This window comes from Hyposmocoma kahamanoa, unplaced genomic scaffold, assembly GCF_003589595.1.
Source record: "Hyposmocoma kahamanoa isolate Upper Pololo Valley unplaced genomic scaffold, ASM358959v1 64, whole genome shotgun sequence".
Classification (NCBI taxonomy): domain Eukaryota; kingdom Metazoa; phylum Arthropoda; class Insecta; order Lepidoptera; family Cosmopterigidae; genus Hyposmocoma; species Hyposmocoma kahamanoa.
In genome coordinates this window covers 15,100,764-15,118,678 of record NW_020653852.1, presented here as the reverse complement: position 1 = coordinate 15,118,678, position 17,915 = coordinate 15,100,764, and the positions used below count along the sequence as shown (strand labels likewise).

Genomic DNA, 17,915 nt, shown 5'->3' with positions numbered 1-17,915 from the left:
TTATAGCTATTAGGTTTTATATTTAGGTACATATGCTATCTCCACTTTCTTACTATACTCAAGAAGATTAGTGTTCAATTATTAACTTCTGGATGAAATTTTTTTTTAGATTTCGTAATCGCTTCCAATATGTCGGGTGGTCTTTTATAAACCGAGTACCAAACAGTGTGCGATTCAAAAGTATTATTTTTATCAACGGAATTTCTCATTATCGAGATTGCCTCTGGAAACTTTTACGACCCTAACAAAATGTTTATATGATCCCGTAAGTCATTGATAAATGGGCAATAAAATTCGTATTTTAATAAACACATCTTCGATACAATAACCGTCCTTGACAATGACACGGTGTAAACATTGTACCAGTGGGTGCTGTTATAAAGATAAATAATTTGAAAATGACAATGTTACTAAAGTTACATTATGAAAATTAACAAGTGCGTCAGCTAGAATACAAAGTTCGGATACAAAGAGAAAAATCCTTCGATCCGGCTTGACTCGAATCTGCGACCTCGTCATACCGCGGCAGACAACGGCGTATTTTGTATTTAACGTTAAATCTAGCTTTTAAAAGTAAAAAAGTTTGTAGAGCTTATTGTGGTGCCTCGCTTATTGTGTATTCCTCGTGTAACAATATCATTTAGAAATAAACTTCAATTAACACCGGGAATATTCCTTTCACCTGTTATCATGACATCATTTTTAACCCAAGAAAGGTACCCAGTTTGTATAATGATAAAACTGAGCTTAATTATTTGACAGCTATTAATAAAATTTTATTTATTAATAGCTGTCAAATATATAAATTTGGCAGCTATTAATAATTATGTGGCTCTAAATAAACCTATATCGCACAATTTTTCTTCTCAGTGTCTTCTGTTGGACGTCGGCTATCATTGTAGTCACTTTGGCCTGTGTAGTTGCTGCACGTCAAAGTTCGTGGCACTCATGTTGAACAACTTAGCAAGATTTTGAAGCTAAGTGATTTTCACACGGGCATATCTTCTGCAGCACACAGCACACTAAATTTGTCTAATATAGAAAGAAAGAAAATAAAACTCTAGCTGGAGTTTTTTTCAAGTAAAAAATTGAAAATTTTATCGAACGCCGCGACCTGAAGTTTCGTGCTCTCGGAGAGTTTCTACTTTGGCGGTAGTAAGTAGTTGCTACCAGATTTTGGTCACCAGTTAAATTAAGTAATAAGTTAAATTTTATGTAATAAGATCATTATTTATATTTTATAAAATAACAATATTGTTTTTATCGAGTTCTTAGGTTTTCGCGATTGTGACACATAGGAAATTAAACTATTTTTTCGGATTTAAATCGCCTATATTTGTTTTTTCAAACAAACCGACGTTTCGGCCCTTTACAGGTCCCATGGTTACGGTTGACTGAGGTGGTACAGTCTTCAACCAGTTATGTCTAATATTAATGCAAACCACCCTATTTTTTCACTATAGTTACAATAGTTAGTAATTAAATACCTTATTTTTAATTTTACAAAGAAAACATTCCAATTTACGCTACATTAAGTTTTACAAATTATTTTATTGAATGAATTTTTATTAAGTTTAATTTATTATTAATTATTAATAGAAATTAGAATAAACTAGAACATATTAATTAGTACTGCAGGCTTATGTCTGTTTGGGATTTTTCATTAGAGGAAATACTGGATCCCAAACTGGTGGTACGGAGAAACCATCTTCCCTGTTGAAATTAGGATGTTTTTTAATTTCAATGGCCTCTCGCAGCATCCTGGGTAGATAACGGACTTCTTTTGCAAGGACCTGGGGTTGGTCAAACTTCATTGAATATTGTTTTTATTTCACAAAACACATAGGTTAACATATTTTCTTAAGTTGTAGTTTTACAATAGCAAAATTATCCTGCCTTCCCAACGAGGAGATCTTGTATCTTAGGAGGCAGAATTTGACCGCTTACTATTAACTACTAGCTTTATGTAGGTATATAAAATTAGGTGATTTTGGATTTGTAATATTGTGTGTTTTGCGAGTGTGTGCATAGTATTTTAAAAGGTAATTATTTTATCCGTATCATCGTAACAGGTTTAGTAATCACTCTTAGAGTTCATTCACGAGTTCTGTACTAATTTAATTTCTGCATATAGACTGCATTGTGAACTGGTAACTGGTACTATCTCAATTTTGACAACTTAATAGAATGAAGAAAAAATTATTTATACACAATCTGGTTTATTAAATAAAAATACGTAGTGTACGTACATACATGGGTAATAAAAATATTTAAAAACTACGTATTTTTATTTATATGCATCAAATATATAGTCAAAATTGAGATAGTACCGATTGCCAGTTCACAGTTGATGTAGTACTTTTGTAGTTATTTGTTGTAAATCCGAGAGCTTAATATACGAAAGGATCCTTCACAAGAGCCACTTACTGTATTAACACATATACAGTGAACGTGTGTCGTATGGCCAGACTGGTCAATCTGGCTTGCAGATAAACATTTTACGATGTGCCCTTAAGACCAAACTGTAAAGATATGATAGTAGCTCAAATAAAACGAGTATGCATACAATTTGAAAGCGGTACTTTTGTAGTGCAACATTTCATGGCTGTGTGTCCACTACATTTGTCACTCTATATTTTATGGAATAACATTTAAATATTCTAGAATATCAGCAAGTATTACAAAACTAGCTGTTACACCCTCATTATGTGATGAAAGAGTATATTTTAATCGGGGGACTAAAACGAGCCAATGTGTACCCGAGATGGTTAGCCATTCGACCTTGAGCGAGGATGTCTATCACTCCGAGAGTTTATATTGGCTTTTTAGTCTTAAGGTGAAAACTTTCTTATTACTTCGATTACGCATAATTAGGTTTGATTACGAAATTATTTCAATCGCTTACACTCTACAACAAAGCCACGACCAAAAATTCTAAAACACTAAAATACATTTGATCAGTTTTATTCATTTTTATGGACAGCTTACACTTTACCGAATAAATAATTGATAATGCCATTAAGTCGCTTAGTTGATGTAGCATCTGGCACGGTGTGCTAGAAGACGTCGGTTCGAATCCGGCGGGATCGAAGGAATTTTTTCAGAGTGTTCGATCTTCGTATTAATAATTAACAACATTTGTATTCAATTAAAAGATAGCTTTATTACTTTACTTATAGCTGTTCGTTATGTGTAAATTTATTGTTATCTCTTAAAGTAGATCAATTAAAGACTCTCTACGAATGTCATATTATATGTATGGGAACGTTTAATGTTAAAATTTAGGCTATTTCCAGTTTTATTTAAAAAAAGTTACTGATGTCGATTTACTCATTAGGTAACGTACTTTCGATATCAGGTTAAAGCTTTTTGATATCTCTTATTTTTATGGAATAATCGCCTGGGCACACTTAACGATTACACCCTGTATATGAAACATAAAAAAATGTTTATCTAAAAAAGTACACATTTACAATAGATCATTTATTTCTTTGCAGATCAAATAATAATCCCCATTTGAAAGACAAAGGGTAAGGTAATGGATCGCAAAGAGTATATTCATTAACGAAATATCAATCAGTTACTTATTTTTCAACCTTTACGTCGTAAAATTGTGGAGATCACACATATTTTCTTCTTTACATGCAACCTTACTTATTTAGTTATCATTCTAATTTGATGGTTTGGATTTTATGGTAAGCTCTATAATACAATCAGTTTATAAATAATGAAATTTTTATTAAAAAATAATAAAACGTAGCGACGATGTGTACTTATGTTCTTTTTAATCCTCCTCAATGTTCTATAAAAACAACCTTGTAACGTTAAGTTTCGTAGCAGTAGAGCTCTTGGTGAAAGAGTTCGTCCAGCGAACTACTGTGAGTTTACCTATTTCTGCCACCAAACAGTTATGTGAACATTACTGCGTTCCAGTTTTGAGGGGCTACTGGGTGCTGGTGAAATTACAAGCGCATGGGACTTCTCAACTTATGTATCAGGGTAAAAGGTAAGCGACAATCCCTGATTTTTTTTAACGTCTGAGGTTAGTGGTTGTTTCAAATTATTTTTTCTTAAGACACAAATATTATCCTGGCCTTGACAGCCAAGAGTGTACCTGCAAAAAAGTGCTGCCTTCATCTCGATACAGGCTAAATGGCACGTCGTTGTCCAGAAGATCACGTAGAGTCACCCATCCAGAATGAGATAAGTATTGCGCACTTGTGACGGCGCATATGGCATCTTCAACATCTAAAAATTAGAGGGGTAAACAACAAGAATCCGTTTTTTCATTGTTCCGAAATGTGTTTTGGAAGGTAAGTAAGAAGATAAGTAATTTCAGCAAGCATTACATGTCCGATATGGTCTAGTGGCTAGGATACCCGGCTCTCACCCAGGAGGGTTGGGGTCGATTCCCGGTATCGGAATCCTACATTTTTTTACTACTAGTAATCTAGTATTCTCTAGTTTTTTATTACCTGTAAACACAATTTCTTTTGATGGGTAAATAATTTGTCCTTTCAATGGCAGGAACGCAAAAGGAATCTGCGGCTTCTTCGCACCACGGCCAAATGAAGCCATGGGACATTCTGAAAAACAAAAATAAAACGAATGTTAATACAAAATTAGATGTAAGTACCGAAGTAATTCTTTGAGCGAGGTCCTAATTATTAAACACAAGCGGCAGTTATAATTATTTATATCCTAATACGACAGACGACTCACAGGCAAATAGAAGTAATAGCTCTAGTTGTCTTTAAATGGTGTTACAATGTCATAGTGAATCGTTATCGACCGTTATTTTGTAAATAGAGATCAAAATAACTCAACATTGACCTCACCTTTTGTTGTGAGGATCTGTGTTCTACACTCTACAGACTAACAACTAAATTCTTTAAACAGTATATCATCTTCAGTAGCACAAAATGGCTTTTGTATTTATATGGGCGGTGTACGTAGAAAACTTAAAAGTTTGTTCTCATATAGTAAAGAAATCCTGGCAGTTAGATTGGTACTCAGAACGTTATTGCGAAAGTGTTTGAAATATTATAAAGCATTAAAAACACCAACAAAAAGATCTTTGCGAAATTTTGCTTAAATTTTAACTAAAAATTAAGCAAAATCTCGGGATTCTATTGCTATCATTTGGAACCAAATTTTGAAAACATTGTTATAAACGGAATTTAAGACAGTTTTAATCCTAATGAGTTAGTAGCAGTCCAGGAAAGTACCGCCTCTTTCACAAGAAGTTCTAGAGCTCTATTAAAAGTTATGTGCCGTTCTAGCTCTGTCCTGCTTTCAAAACTACGTTTCCAAAGACTTGCAATTTCATTCATAATTATAATGACTTGACATTGATGCCCCGTAATTTAGCAATCCGTTTTCTAACCCTTGATCGTTTGACCTTGGTTTATGCAAATGTTCCTCTAAACTATCAATGATATCTATTGTACTTCAATGTCTTCATTTGCATTGTTAAGTAGTCGAAGAGCCGTCTCATTTCATCTCGGAGATATTTTAATGTTAAATGCAATTATGCATAATTTTGCGTCTTCTTTACTTTTTGCATTGTAAAATAGTATAATTCTTGAACTTCTAATCATAATGGACGTCAGACATTACAGTCTCAACTTTAACGACAGTAAATTCAAACTCAATTATTCTTTATTTTAAGCATATTAAACTTGAAATCGTCATATTGATTAAACTCTAGTAGAGTTTAATAAATTTTATTTAATTTTTTTTCTTCATCCTGTAAAGTTGTCAAAATTGAGATAGTACCCAATTCATAGTCGATATTTATTTTTATTCCTCCTATTAATGAGGTATAATACCTACCTTCGATATGATTAACGCAGATTTTCTGATCCTCTCGAAACGCTGGCGTATCATGTCGGCATTGGCATAAGCAGCCGTCACTGCTGCTCATAGCTGCCAGAGCCGTGCCATGCGACAACTCCATGCAGCGGGTCGGGCCACAGTCGGAACCTGCAAAGTGCGGTATAATAACCATGTAACACAATTTTTGGGGTTATCAATATCATTTTTCAATTAAATCTGACATGAGAACATGTAAAAATCTTTATTTGCCTGCAAAAACATTGTTTTGTGGTCAAGTCAACGACAGTTGAAATTTGCGTACCATTATGAAATTGTACTAATTTTAGAGTTTTTCTTTATTGAAAGACAAAAAAAGGAACATTATATTTCAAATCAATGGTGTATTTCAACCAAAATTCCATAAATTGATAACAAAGAAACTAGAATTGTGTTGATTTGTGAGATTATGTAAATACCACTATATAACTATGTACATAGGCAGCTATGTAAATACCACTTTGACAGCCACAAAAGTACTAAAGAGGTATAGCTACTCTTTTCCTCACACATAGTAGCAGTAGATCTCCTTGCGAAAGAGTTCGTCCAGGGTAGTACTGCCACCTTACCTATTTCTGCCGTTAAGCAGCAATGTCAGCATTACTGTGTTCCAGTTTTGTAAGGGTAAGGGTGCTGGTGAAATTACGGGCACATGGGACTTGTCAACTTATGCTTCAGGACGACAGACGCAGTGGTAGTGCTATATAGATCTTTGCAATTTAAAGCTCAGAGTGGCACTGTAACTGTTATGGACAGGCATGTAGCTTACCATCAGGTGCACGACTTGTTCGTCTCGTCACTTGACGTTATAAAAAAAAACATACTTGCTGCTCAATTAAACCAAAACCAATACTATCAAATCAATTGACCCTTTTTGAAAATTTTGCGATTTTAGTAACACATTTCTGGGTATTAGTACAGTTATTATCTACTCAAGAACCAGTAGAACGTTATAGTATGAATAATTGCACGAAAGTGAATTTTTTCTAGTTCCATGGGTGATCAAATGATAGAAAATTCGAGCTGTTAGGCTTTCGCTATTACTAAATATAGGAAACGAAAATATTTTTTGGATCTAAAGTGCATGTGATTGTTTTTCAAATAAACTGACGCTACGTTTCGCCAGGTCTCAATATTACCATCTCAGTCAACCGTGACCACGGGACCTGTAAAGGATCCGAAGCGTTGGTTTGTTTGAAATAACAAGTTATGCGATATAAATTTAAAAATAGTTTCAATTCCAATGATACGTAGGTTTTAGACGTGACAGGATTTCTTAAAAGTCTGTAAATTCTAACGTATAGTTTGATAAGATAACATGGCACGTAACCAATTTTTCTGAATTTTCATACTTACCAACTAATGAGAAAAGATCACCAGTGGCGAATCTTGTAACGTTAGCCAGTAACATCTCTCCGCTGTGGCTGACACAGTTTCCAACATCAGCAAATAAAAACAATACTACTAACGCCACCTCCACTTTCATTTGAGAACTAGCTCGAACACCAGCTGCCGTTCTTTTCATTTTGTATGCCATCTCTTGTGCGGTGTCAGAACTAAAAAAAAAACGCGCGCTCTGGTTTTCTCAACTTTTCAACCAGTAGTCATTCTGTTCGTTTTTCGAATGTATTATAGTTTTTATTTGTAGTCTTTGTTGGTCAAATCCATCCATCTGTCAGCCTTTGTTAGTTCATCAAATCTATAACAAAAGAAATGCAAACGTTATTATTTTTTAAACATGAGCGAATGATACTAATTCTTTGAACACAGAATTGGTAGAAAGAATTGTTTTGGAAATTCAAATCGAATAACAAAATTAATAAATTACACAGTGCGCTTTCACTTTCAAAAAATCTATAAAAAAGCGAAAGTGAAAAATTTCAAAAACGATTATTATGTCTAAATAGCAGCCTCTTCAAAACAAGTACAAGTTATGCCTACGTCTAACTTTCGAAATTGTCTCATCTTCGGAATAAATTATTGAGATTTATTCTGCCCACCTCAGGTTTTACAAAAAACTTGTCTATGGCAATAAAATTTAGATAAATGTCTATGATATACAAAATAAATTTCTACAAATGACAAACAAGGCGAATCTTCTTTCCACCGAGGAACAGAGTCAGAATCAAGGAATATAATAGGACCTTGAATAGAATTGCCTAAAAATCTTTATCAAGAGACCGTCTATGACTCAAAAACCAAAGATAGGAGGTGTATTTAATTTAGTAAGTCAATGAGACAGAAAGAAAAATAACTTGTTCGAAAACTTTAGTATACAAGTCTGGTTACAAAATGATTGCAAATATAAAATAAACTTAATTATGATAAAATATATTACAATTAAACAGGATACAAAATTAAATGAAATATTTATAACGTTAACAAAATGGATTCCACTCAGCTTCTTGAAACATGACGTTACAAAACGTCTCATTACGCTTGCTGTAGTGAAACTGTTTTAGTCATTTAAGAAACACATATAGAGTGGATTATACCTTGTACTATTATAATGTTTTCCTTCTGTGTTTTTGATGTATAACTGTGTAAAAAAATATGACTACCTATTTATTATATTTCTTTTTTTATTTTAGACATTCCGGATTTCTGTGTGTATTGAGGTTTAGGTAAATATTGTGTTTCTAACGCGTAGCTGTGTCTTCATCCACCATTTATAAAAAAAAATGGAATTTATACAAAATTGAAAATTTATTAAAAAATTAAATTATTTACCAAAATAGATACAGATACCAATATGTCTCTAAGATGTGTGACGGGTTAAATAAATCGTTACCAATTTCTTTTTGATTGAGTGTAATATAAACAATCATTGCCATTGTGATGACTTTCTGGTATCAAACTTAATAATGTTGAACAATATAAATCGTCCCACAATACGGACACACCAATCAAAATTGACACACTATTGTACGGCATCTCATATTTCATAAGATACCAAGTTATATTTGCCGATAATAAAGGTTGTGCACTTCTGACCAATGTATTAGTTACAATTTTTTCCAATAACCAACGTAAGTTGGTAGCAAAGTGACAATTTCGTGCAAATTTCATAGACGTAGGATTGAAAATTGCATAACATAATGAAAGTTTTCGTAATATCACACCCAACGGAAGAATTATATAATAATGTAACACTAACTTCTAACAACGAAGTCTCAAAACTAGCGTATTACTCGTATTAACAATAGGGGACATCGCGTAATAACATTGTATTAGGTGACATCCATATAAAATAATAAATTACAGACTGACACTAAGAAATTTACATTTCAATTGTGCAAAACACAATGCAAGTCCCAAAGCTGACTTATTACTGAAAATTTGAGACTTCATTCCAAAATATGTACAAGTATGTAGTTTAGTAACTAGGTATGTTATGCTACAACTTATCTGATTGCTACAAGAACTTTTCGATTGTGGTAGGTCAAAAAATTAAAACATTACTTGGCAGAATTCCCTACCGAAACGTAGCAGTCTTTGTTATATTTTTTTTGTCAGTCTCATTATGGTAGGCAGGGACTATCGATCGCCTTTATTATATTATTTGCTCGATCCTGACAAACCTCTCTTGCTTCACTTATATTCAGGCTTTTCATATAGGCCCTCTTATTTATCACTCTTATTCTTCCATCAGCCTTTTTGAGAACACTCTTAATTTGATCAGAGAATGTTTTTCGATGCCGTCCACTTCCAACAATGCCTTTCTACGTTAGCTCTATACCGATCCCTCCTACGTAAAGAGTCGTAAACCCAAATCCTCAACTTTACTGGAGAATGGTTTTAACATATTGAAAGAATTAAAACGAGCATAATACCGTCGATTCTTGACGTATTGAAATAATTACACTGCTTAGTATAATAAATAAACTCAGATAAAAATAGAGTGATTAATGAAATAAATAAATATTAGTAAAAAAAAATTCACTTTTTTACGTGGCTTACGGTAGATTACACAAGAGGAGTCGGTATATTTGTTTCGTTAATAAAACCCATAAACACTGCTTTTTGCACTTATGCGTGCCCATGTATATTTTTTCTTTCGTATATTTTACAATTAAATATTATTCCGTACATTTACAAAGACATAATGACCTTACCCTCAATAATTTGAAATCTTGGTAGAAGTAGAACTCCTTGTGAAAGAGTCCAAGGAAGTACTGCCACCTTACCTATTTCTGCCGTCATGCAGTAATACTCACATTACTGCGTTCCGGTTTAGAAGGGTGAAAGGTGTTGGTGATATTACAAGCACATTTTACTTGACACACTTATGTCGCAGGGTGACGGGCGCAGTGGCAGTGCCCGTCAGATCTTTTCGACTTAAAACTCTGGATCTGGACTGGTAGTGCAACACAACCTCCGTGGTCGAGTGGCTTACACACCGGTTTTCATGGTGTCGCCATTTCTAAGATCCCGGGTTCGAGTTTCGGCAACTTCAATGTAGAAAAACTAACTTTTCTATTTTGTGTCGGGTCTGGGTGTTTGTAGTACCGTCGTTGTTTCTGGCTTCCATAACACAAGTGCGTTAGTTACTCCCTTTGGGATAATAATAATAATAACGTACACACTCATAGCCCCGCACTAGGGAAAACATTGTGTTGTGGGTGCCATGGACACACATAGAAAACCAGAAATTACACCCAAACTCACGAGAGAAAAAATATAGGCCATATAAATATTTCACCCGGCCCGGGAATCATCAATGATTGGGAATCAAAAATGGGATCAGAGCAACGTATGTTATGTTGGTTTATATTTATTTATTTTTATTATCTGTCACGGATAAGCATGTCGCTTATCACCAGCTGCACGACTTATTTGTCGAATAAAAAAAATGATAATTGAATATTTATCCGTAGACTTACATAGTGACCTTTAACCTCAATTATCTAAAGACGTAAATGAAATTGAAAATTTTGGTTTCGTCACAATCTGTAGAATTGTATTTGTTACATTAGTTTCAAATTTCATGCATATCAGTCGAGGAACGGCCAAGTAATTCCCTTCATAGATTTATAATTTGTGTAGATGGCAAGGCAGCTTCCCTGGCTGCGATTTGATAATATAAAGTCTCTGTAGCTACACATTCTTTGTATAAAGAATTAATGACTTAGAGGCTTATTATTTTACGTTATAAAGCTATTTGTTTAAATGTATTTTAAATAAATAGCTTTACAAAGAAGTTAAAAGATTGAGATGCTAACAAATTGTTATCGGCTTTTGTATTGTGCGGACGGTAGTGAAAAAAATTGATTGTGAGTTCTGTTGGTTTGATGTATTGATCTTCATTATTTATCGTGTAAGTGTAAGTAGTAATGACGTGATATAATTGTGTCGTCTGTTTATTTGATGGATTTACGCTGGGTTATTAAAAGTATCGCTCTATAAAACAGTGGTGGGATGTGGGGATATGATGTCGGACATTTTTTATACTTAGCAGCAAGCCTGAAAATTCCCATCTAATTTTACACTTTGAGTACAACAAACACATCAAGTCTAACACTTCGAGCACAAGAAACGATTAAATATGTACGACTGTTGTGCCTATCATCACGCCTTTCTGCCACTGGGGGTTTAGGCGGTGACCACCTGCTACGTTCCCGACAAACTTCCTTCCATCAGTCTCTCCATACATGGTACGTTTAATCCGGTCTTTTTAAAGACATCCCTAATCTGATCGAGATATGTACGCCGAGGTCTACCTATCCATTCACATTCGCTCCATAAATTTATGCCATCAATCTACTAACACATTCTTTCTACGTGACCATCGAAACTTATCTTTATCCTGGTCAGTACATCATCTTTCATACTGCAACGTTCTCTTACTACACAGTGGTGATTTGCTGAAATTGTACTATTTTACATCTGCGGAAAACATACGTTTCTGCAAGCACTATTTTAACATTGTTGTCTATACAAATACAAAATATCTCTTACTTGTATACTATATGTTTGTTTTTTCTAAAGAAAGACATTTTATCTAAAAGCTTTTAAAGATACGGATAAATTTTACATCTTAATTTTTTTTTTGTAATACCAAGTGACGGGGCGAACAAGTCGTGCCTTCTCTTGTGGCAAACGACACACAAGTCCATAATATTTGCAGTGCCAATAAGAGCTTTAAATTACAAAGATCTAAGGGGCATTGCCAGTGCGCTCGTCACCCTAAGACTTAAGGTGATGTGCCTGTAATTTCAGGTTTACCTATCCATCCACATTCGCTCCATTACCAACATACTTTCTGTCTATATGACCAAGGTCTAGGTAGGTTTCTGTACAGCAGTATTTCAACATTCTTATTCTAGAAAATAATCACATAAAGTTACATTTTCCACATTACTATAATATGACGTATTTAATGGCTGCGTAAATCGGAAACGTGACACCATTAATAGTTTGAAGCCGCGCGATCAATCGTACACGAAGATAGCTCGTTGTTAATTATATTTATACGATACAGGGTTGCTACATGTAAACAACTACAATCAATCCACATTTTTTATGACCTGACACTTCTTTTTGTGAAGGTTTCAGGACATAAATCAAGACGCGAAGACTAAATTGTAGGTTTTTTTCTGTCGTCCAAGTTGTTCCCCAAAGTTTTACTACTATTTACTTATACCAGCTTTACCATGTAAAACCAATGCAAGTCTTAGTACAGGGTTTTGTAATTTCCTTACAATAAGAAACTTTAGGCAGTTGTCTATGCAAAACAAACTTATTCGATTTTAATGGAAAAAGAATATTTTGCAACGTAAAATTGTAGATACAATCTTTAATATCTAATGTACAAAGTAAGTTAAATGCATTTTTTATGTTATTAATCTGCAAAATTACAGAAAACCCAAAAATCCTTGTTGCAGCCATTTCTCACAATGCAGTTTTTGATATTACAATGTATATTGGCTTGACACGGTAGATCTGGTGATGGTTAAAATTATAATTAATTTGCGGTAATACAGGTGGTATCGATAGTTTTCCAGACTAGAGGCCCCTATCTCAAAAGCCGCTTATTCAACATGAAAAAATTAAAAAAAAAGAATTTATGATGCACATAGCGGATAAATTGTGTACCGGCTCATTATTGTCATATGGTTGTTTTCACTAATGGAAAGCTCTGTGATTTTGAATCCAGCTGTGTAATAAATAAAAAATCACTATTTTGGTTTGGCCCACAATTCTCGCAAAGCAACGATATGCTTCGCTCAGGTGCCAACCCTAGCGCCCGTTAATATCTCGCAAAGGCAAGTCATTAATTACGCACAGCAATAAACGAAAGAGTCATCAAACGCTCTTCACGGTAGGGTCGGCACTATATCAATTTGCTATTTAATTTTTTCATCTCACTCCGGGTCAGAGGCCATTATGGTAGTATAATCAGTGTGATCCCGTTAATCAGTTTCGATTGCAGAATGCTAGGATGGAAAGTAAGGTCTGGTTCATTGCTTGGTAACGCTGACTAGTCACATTTGAGCCTACGGCATGTAAACGAATTCCAAAGTATTAATTTCTACTGACATAAAATTGATGTCAAAAGTCAATCTTGGTGGCATCATCATTCAGAATCCTATAAAGATATCATTTTAATTTAAAATTACAAATCTCTAGTTCAAATTAATTAACGTAAACGTAAACGTAATTATAGATACAAATACAAAATATCTCTTACTTATGGAGTATAATGTCCGTTTTATCTGAAGACAAATTATAATGATGGTCAATAAAAGCTGTTAAAGATACGGAGAAATTTTACATCTCAATTTTTTTTATGATATCAAGTGACGAGACGAATAAGTCGTGCGCCTGGTGGTAAGCGACACATTATGGACAGTTGCAATGCTACTAAGAGTACAAAGATCTGAGGGGCACTGCCACTGCGCCCGTCACCCTCAGTCATATGTTGATAAGTTCCATGTGCCTGTAATTTCACATTTATTAAACATCGTTTAGTCTGTTAACAAAGAAAAATACTATGAAGAATAATACTATATCTTTATCCGTGACCATGGGACCTGTAAAGGGCCCGAAACGTCGGTTTGTTTGAAAACAAATATACGCGATTTAAATCCGGAAAAATAGTTTCATTTCCTATATATCTTTATTGTCATATTTACCGAACAATACAACCCGGACATTTGAAAGTTAAAGTGAACAGGTATTTTCTTGTAGAGGTGTGCAATCGTGGTGCACATGTTCATTTTTCATCAAGTGAGATTATAAAGTAACGTAAGCGTTTAAATTCATAGAAGTACAACACACACCTGTCAGTAGTCCGAAATGACATTTTCCAGAAATAACGTTTGCTCGAATTTTCATAACCACGAAAGTAATTTTGAGAGGAAAATGTTTTTTCTTTCAAACCTAACTTCACCTTTTTTTTTTTTTTTTTTTTTTTTAACACAGGGAAATGCATTACGCATACCCCGCCGCGGGCGATGACATGGCGGGGTTATGTGGGACTCTCCTCCGTGGCCCCAACCGGCGACAAAAGCTCTCCCGATGAATCCTCGGAGGCCTACCCACTAAAAAACCTGTGTATGCATCCTCACCCACTGATGCCGGTTCGTGGGATCCCGTTAGGATTCTCCACTCAAAACCTAACTTCACCTAACCTAACCGAACCTAATTGTGTCTTTGCGATAAACATCCAACATATCCTGAATGAACAACGGTTTCGTTATAATTCGGTTTTCGGTGTAATGAAAATTCGAACAAACGTTATTTCGGGAAAAAAATCCAGTTTGTGATAGGTTACGATTTGACAAGATTTTTGAATTTTATAATCTTTTTTAACTTTTAGAAGCAGTAGAGCTCTTTGTGAAAGAACTCGTCCGGGGAAGTACTGCCAGCTTACCTATTTCTGCCGCGCAGCAGTAATGCGAGCATTACTGTTTTCCACATTTGAAGGGTTAGGGTAATGGTGAAATTACAGACGTATGGGAATGTCATATCAAGTTATGTCTCAGGATGACGGCGCAGTGGATGGCCCTGCAAAACTTTGTGATTTAAAGCTCTGAGTGGCACTGCAGCTGCTATGATCAGGTGTATCGCTTGCCAGGGGCAAGTACGACTTATTCCTCTTATCATTTAGTATTATAAAAAAACTTATTATGTACACTTGCTGTGCACGGGGCCCTAGAAGGGCAGTCCCATATCTTTCTACATCAGTTTTCTTTATAGTGCCTCTGTCAACCTCTTGGTTATGCGGGAAAGGCACTATGAATTGTGCGAGAGAGCCCGCACAGTGACCATCTAAGTCAGGTCCTAATCCCAGATCAATCCGTTTGCACGGAATTCATCCGGTTCTCTGTAAGGCCAGTGCCTTAGGTGAGTATATTTTCCATATAGGTACCGGAGCTATAGGCTACAAGGGCAGTAAATATAAATAATTATTTACACACAACAGATAATAAAAGTGTTTGTAAAGAATAATAAAGCTAACTCCTTGCTAATGCGCTTTCTCTTACTGAATGCCATGATGTGATAATAAAATAGCAAGTTATGTTTTGTTTGACAATAAGTATTTATATCCTTACTGTTGAAGCAACGTCATAACAATGTAATGTATTCATTACTAGCGCATATCGCATAGATCATAAATATACCTTTTATAATTAATAACAGTAAATAAATGAGAGGACAGTCTGTTGTAAAATAAATATTGCTAGAATTAATCTACGCCGCATATGTTATCTAAGTTGTTAGTATGAGTAATATTTTATTTTATATCACATATCGACTGTGAACTGGCAACCGGCACTATCTCAATTTTGACAACTTTACAAGTGAAGAAAAACATTGTTTGCGTCACTTATACAGCATCTGGTTTATGAAATAAAAATACGTTCAGAATCGATATCTCGGTTGCCACATTTCACACATCAATAACTCTGATTTACATTTTTTAAGAATTTTTGTGAACTCATGTTCTTGCCCGATTTTTTTTATAATATCAAGTGACGGGACGAACAAGTCGTGCGCTTGATGGTAAGCTACACGCGTGTCTATAACAGTTGAAGTGCCACTTAGAGCTTTAAATCGCAAAGATCTGAGGGGCACTGACACTGCGTCTTTCACCGTGAGACATAAGTTGACAAGTCCCATGTGCCTGTAATTTGACCAGCACCATTACCTATCTAAACCGGAACGCAGTAATGCTAACATTACTGCTTGGCGGCAGAAATAGGTAAGGTAAGTAAACATTTGATTTATCTTGCTTTAATGCAGTGTCACATTCCATGTATACCTATTATTATTTATATTATTTTTGTAACTCTTCAAGACGTTTATCGTGTGATAATGGAATGTGTTAGGAGTGAGGTGTTACGACAACAGATTCCGGATTTAACGTTCTGTGCACTAGGCGCATGCAATAGCATCTTGGCCAGCCCCTTGGCCAGCCCAGGAGGCATGGATGTTGTATAACGTTGTGCAATTAACGACATACCTAGATTGAAATATCTCAGTGTAGCCCCTATGAAAGTGGCATATTTATAAAGATAAAACTCTCTTTGAAAATATAGAAAAAGGAAGTTAATGCACTGAATCCTGCTGCCTACAAAGGTGATAGTAGAAAACCAGAACTTTGCTTTTGGGTAAAACTGGCAGTGGTCGGATATTCGGATGCTTTTATACCTAAAGTTCACTTTTGAACCAATGAAAATGTGCTAGCATGGCGTGTCGTGTAATGATTTTTATAAGTACTCTGAACAGCTAGAAGTGTCAAGTTTTAACGATGATACGATGATTTGGTAAAAACTGATTAAAATTAAGATTTTTTTTGTATGTATATTACACGATTATTCCGGCATTTGTAAACAGATTTTGATGATTCTTCTTTTATTGGAAAGTGGTACCTCAGTAGTGGTTTCATTTAAATTTGAAGAAAATATTCCTCTAAGGGTGGCAAACTAGGGGATGAACCGGTTCGCTCACTTTTACGGTAACTGATTTAATAGATGTAATTCCACGAACTTTAGAGGTCGGTTTTTTTATCAAAATACGTTTTCAAAATTACGTTTATTCAGTTTTGTACTTAACAATATCGTCAATCCCGTTGTCGCGGGATTTTCTCAATAAATAATCCCGTGATTGCATTCCATCTTAGCGAGCATCCGAATTGTAGATAGATTGATTAATTGATTGATATTTATTTGCATAAAATATATTTTACAAAAGATAAATAAGTATCCGATTGTCCGACAACTGCTTATAACTTATTTGGCCTGCTGCAATACACACAAATTGTTGTTTTTCCATTAGTGTGTATATTTATTTAATTTCTTTCTTTTGTTCGTTTGTTTCTTTTCCCTGTTAATTTTAATTTGTAATTTGTATCTGCTTATTCTTTTCTTCGTATAGCTATACGAATGCACAACTGTGCATGCTTGCTATTCATTACCGTTGATGACATATATCTAATATTACTCTTGCTAGCCGGCATTAATACGAAATTAAACACATAACAGTTATGTGAAAGAAAACGCGTTACCAGGTAAACGTAAGATGCAGTATCAGGCAGATAACATTGCACATCGAACAAACTGGGAAATCATGGACATAGCCAAATGCTGTTTCTGCGTCGAAAAGTCAATAATATAACTTTATAATTCTATAATTCCTTGGATGCAGATTTGTTCCTTTAACTAACCTTGAACAGGCATTATACGCATTTAAGGTACCAGATACATATTATTACACATCGAGATTAACTCGGAAACCATGTACATACAATTTGCTGTTCAAATTTTTTTTTTTCTCATGAACCATATTAAGGTGACCATCAATTATCTCAAATCACAGAGATTTTAAATCCGGGCTTCGCTACGACTTGTAGAATTGTATTATTTATCTTCTTCTTCAGCGTTAAAAGCTTTTAGGTTACCTTGACTATATCGACGGTTCATCGTCTGACGGACCCACCCAACGCCACTTTCTTTGCGCAATGAGACGTTTCGCGTCAGATATCTTAGTACGACTCCGGATTTCTGTATTTTTTATTCTGTCGCTCAGATTTACAC

General features: G+C 34.7%; 1 protein-coding gene across 2 annotated transcripts in view; it reads right to left on the bottom strand.

Annotated features, from left to right (window-relative positions):
* Nucleotides 1–17,915, bottom strand: part of LOC113230714 — a 128,095-nt gene that overhangs the window by 11,572 nt on the left and 98,608 nt on the right. For both annotated transcript variants that reach the window (XM_026464763.1, XM_026464765.1), the window contains exons 2-5: nucleotides 7,231–7,573; nucleotides 5,836–5,985; nucleotides 4,476–4,586; nucleotides 4,115–4,248 (exon numbers count right to left, since the gene is read on the bottom strand). In XM_026464763.1, the coding sequence (XP_026320548.1) occupies nucleotides 4,115–4,248; nucleotides 4,476–4,586; nucleotides 5,836–5,985; nucleotides 7,231–7,411 (576 nt within the window). In that variant the 5' untranslated portion in view covers nucleotides 7,412–7,573. The remainder of the gene's footprint in view (nucleotides 1–4,114; nucleotides 4,249–4,475; nucleotides 4,587–5,835; nucleotides 5,986–7,230; nucleotides 7,574–17,915) is intronic.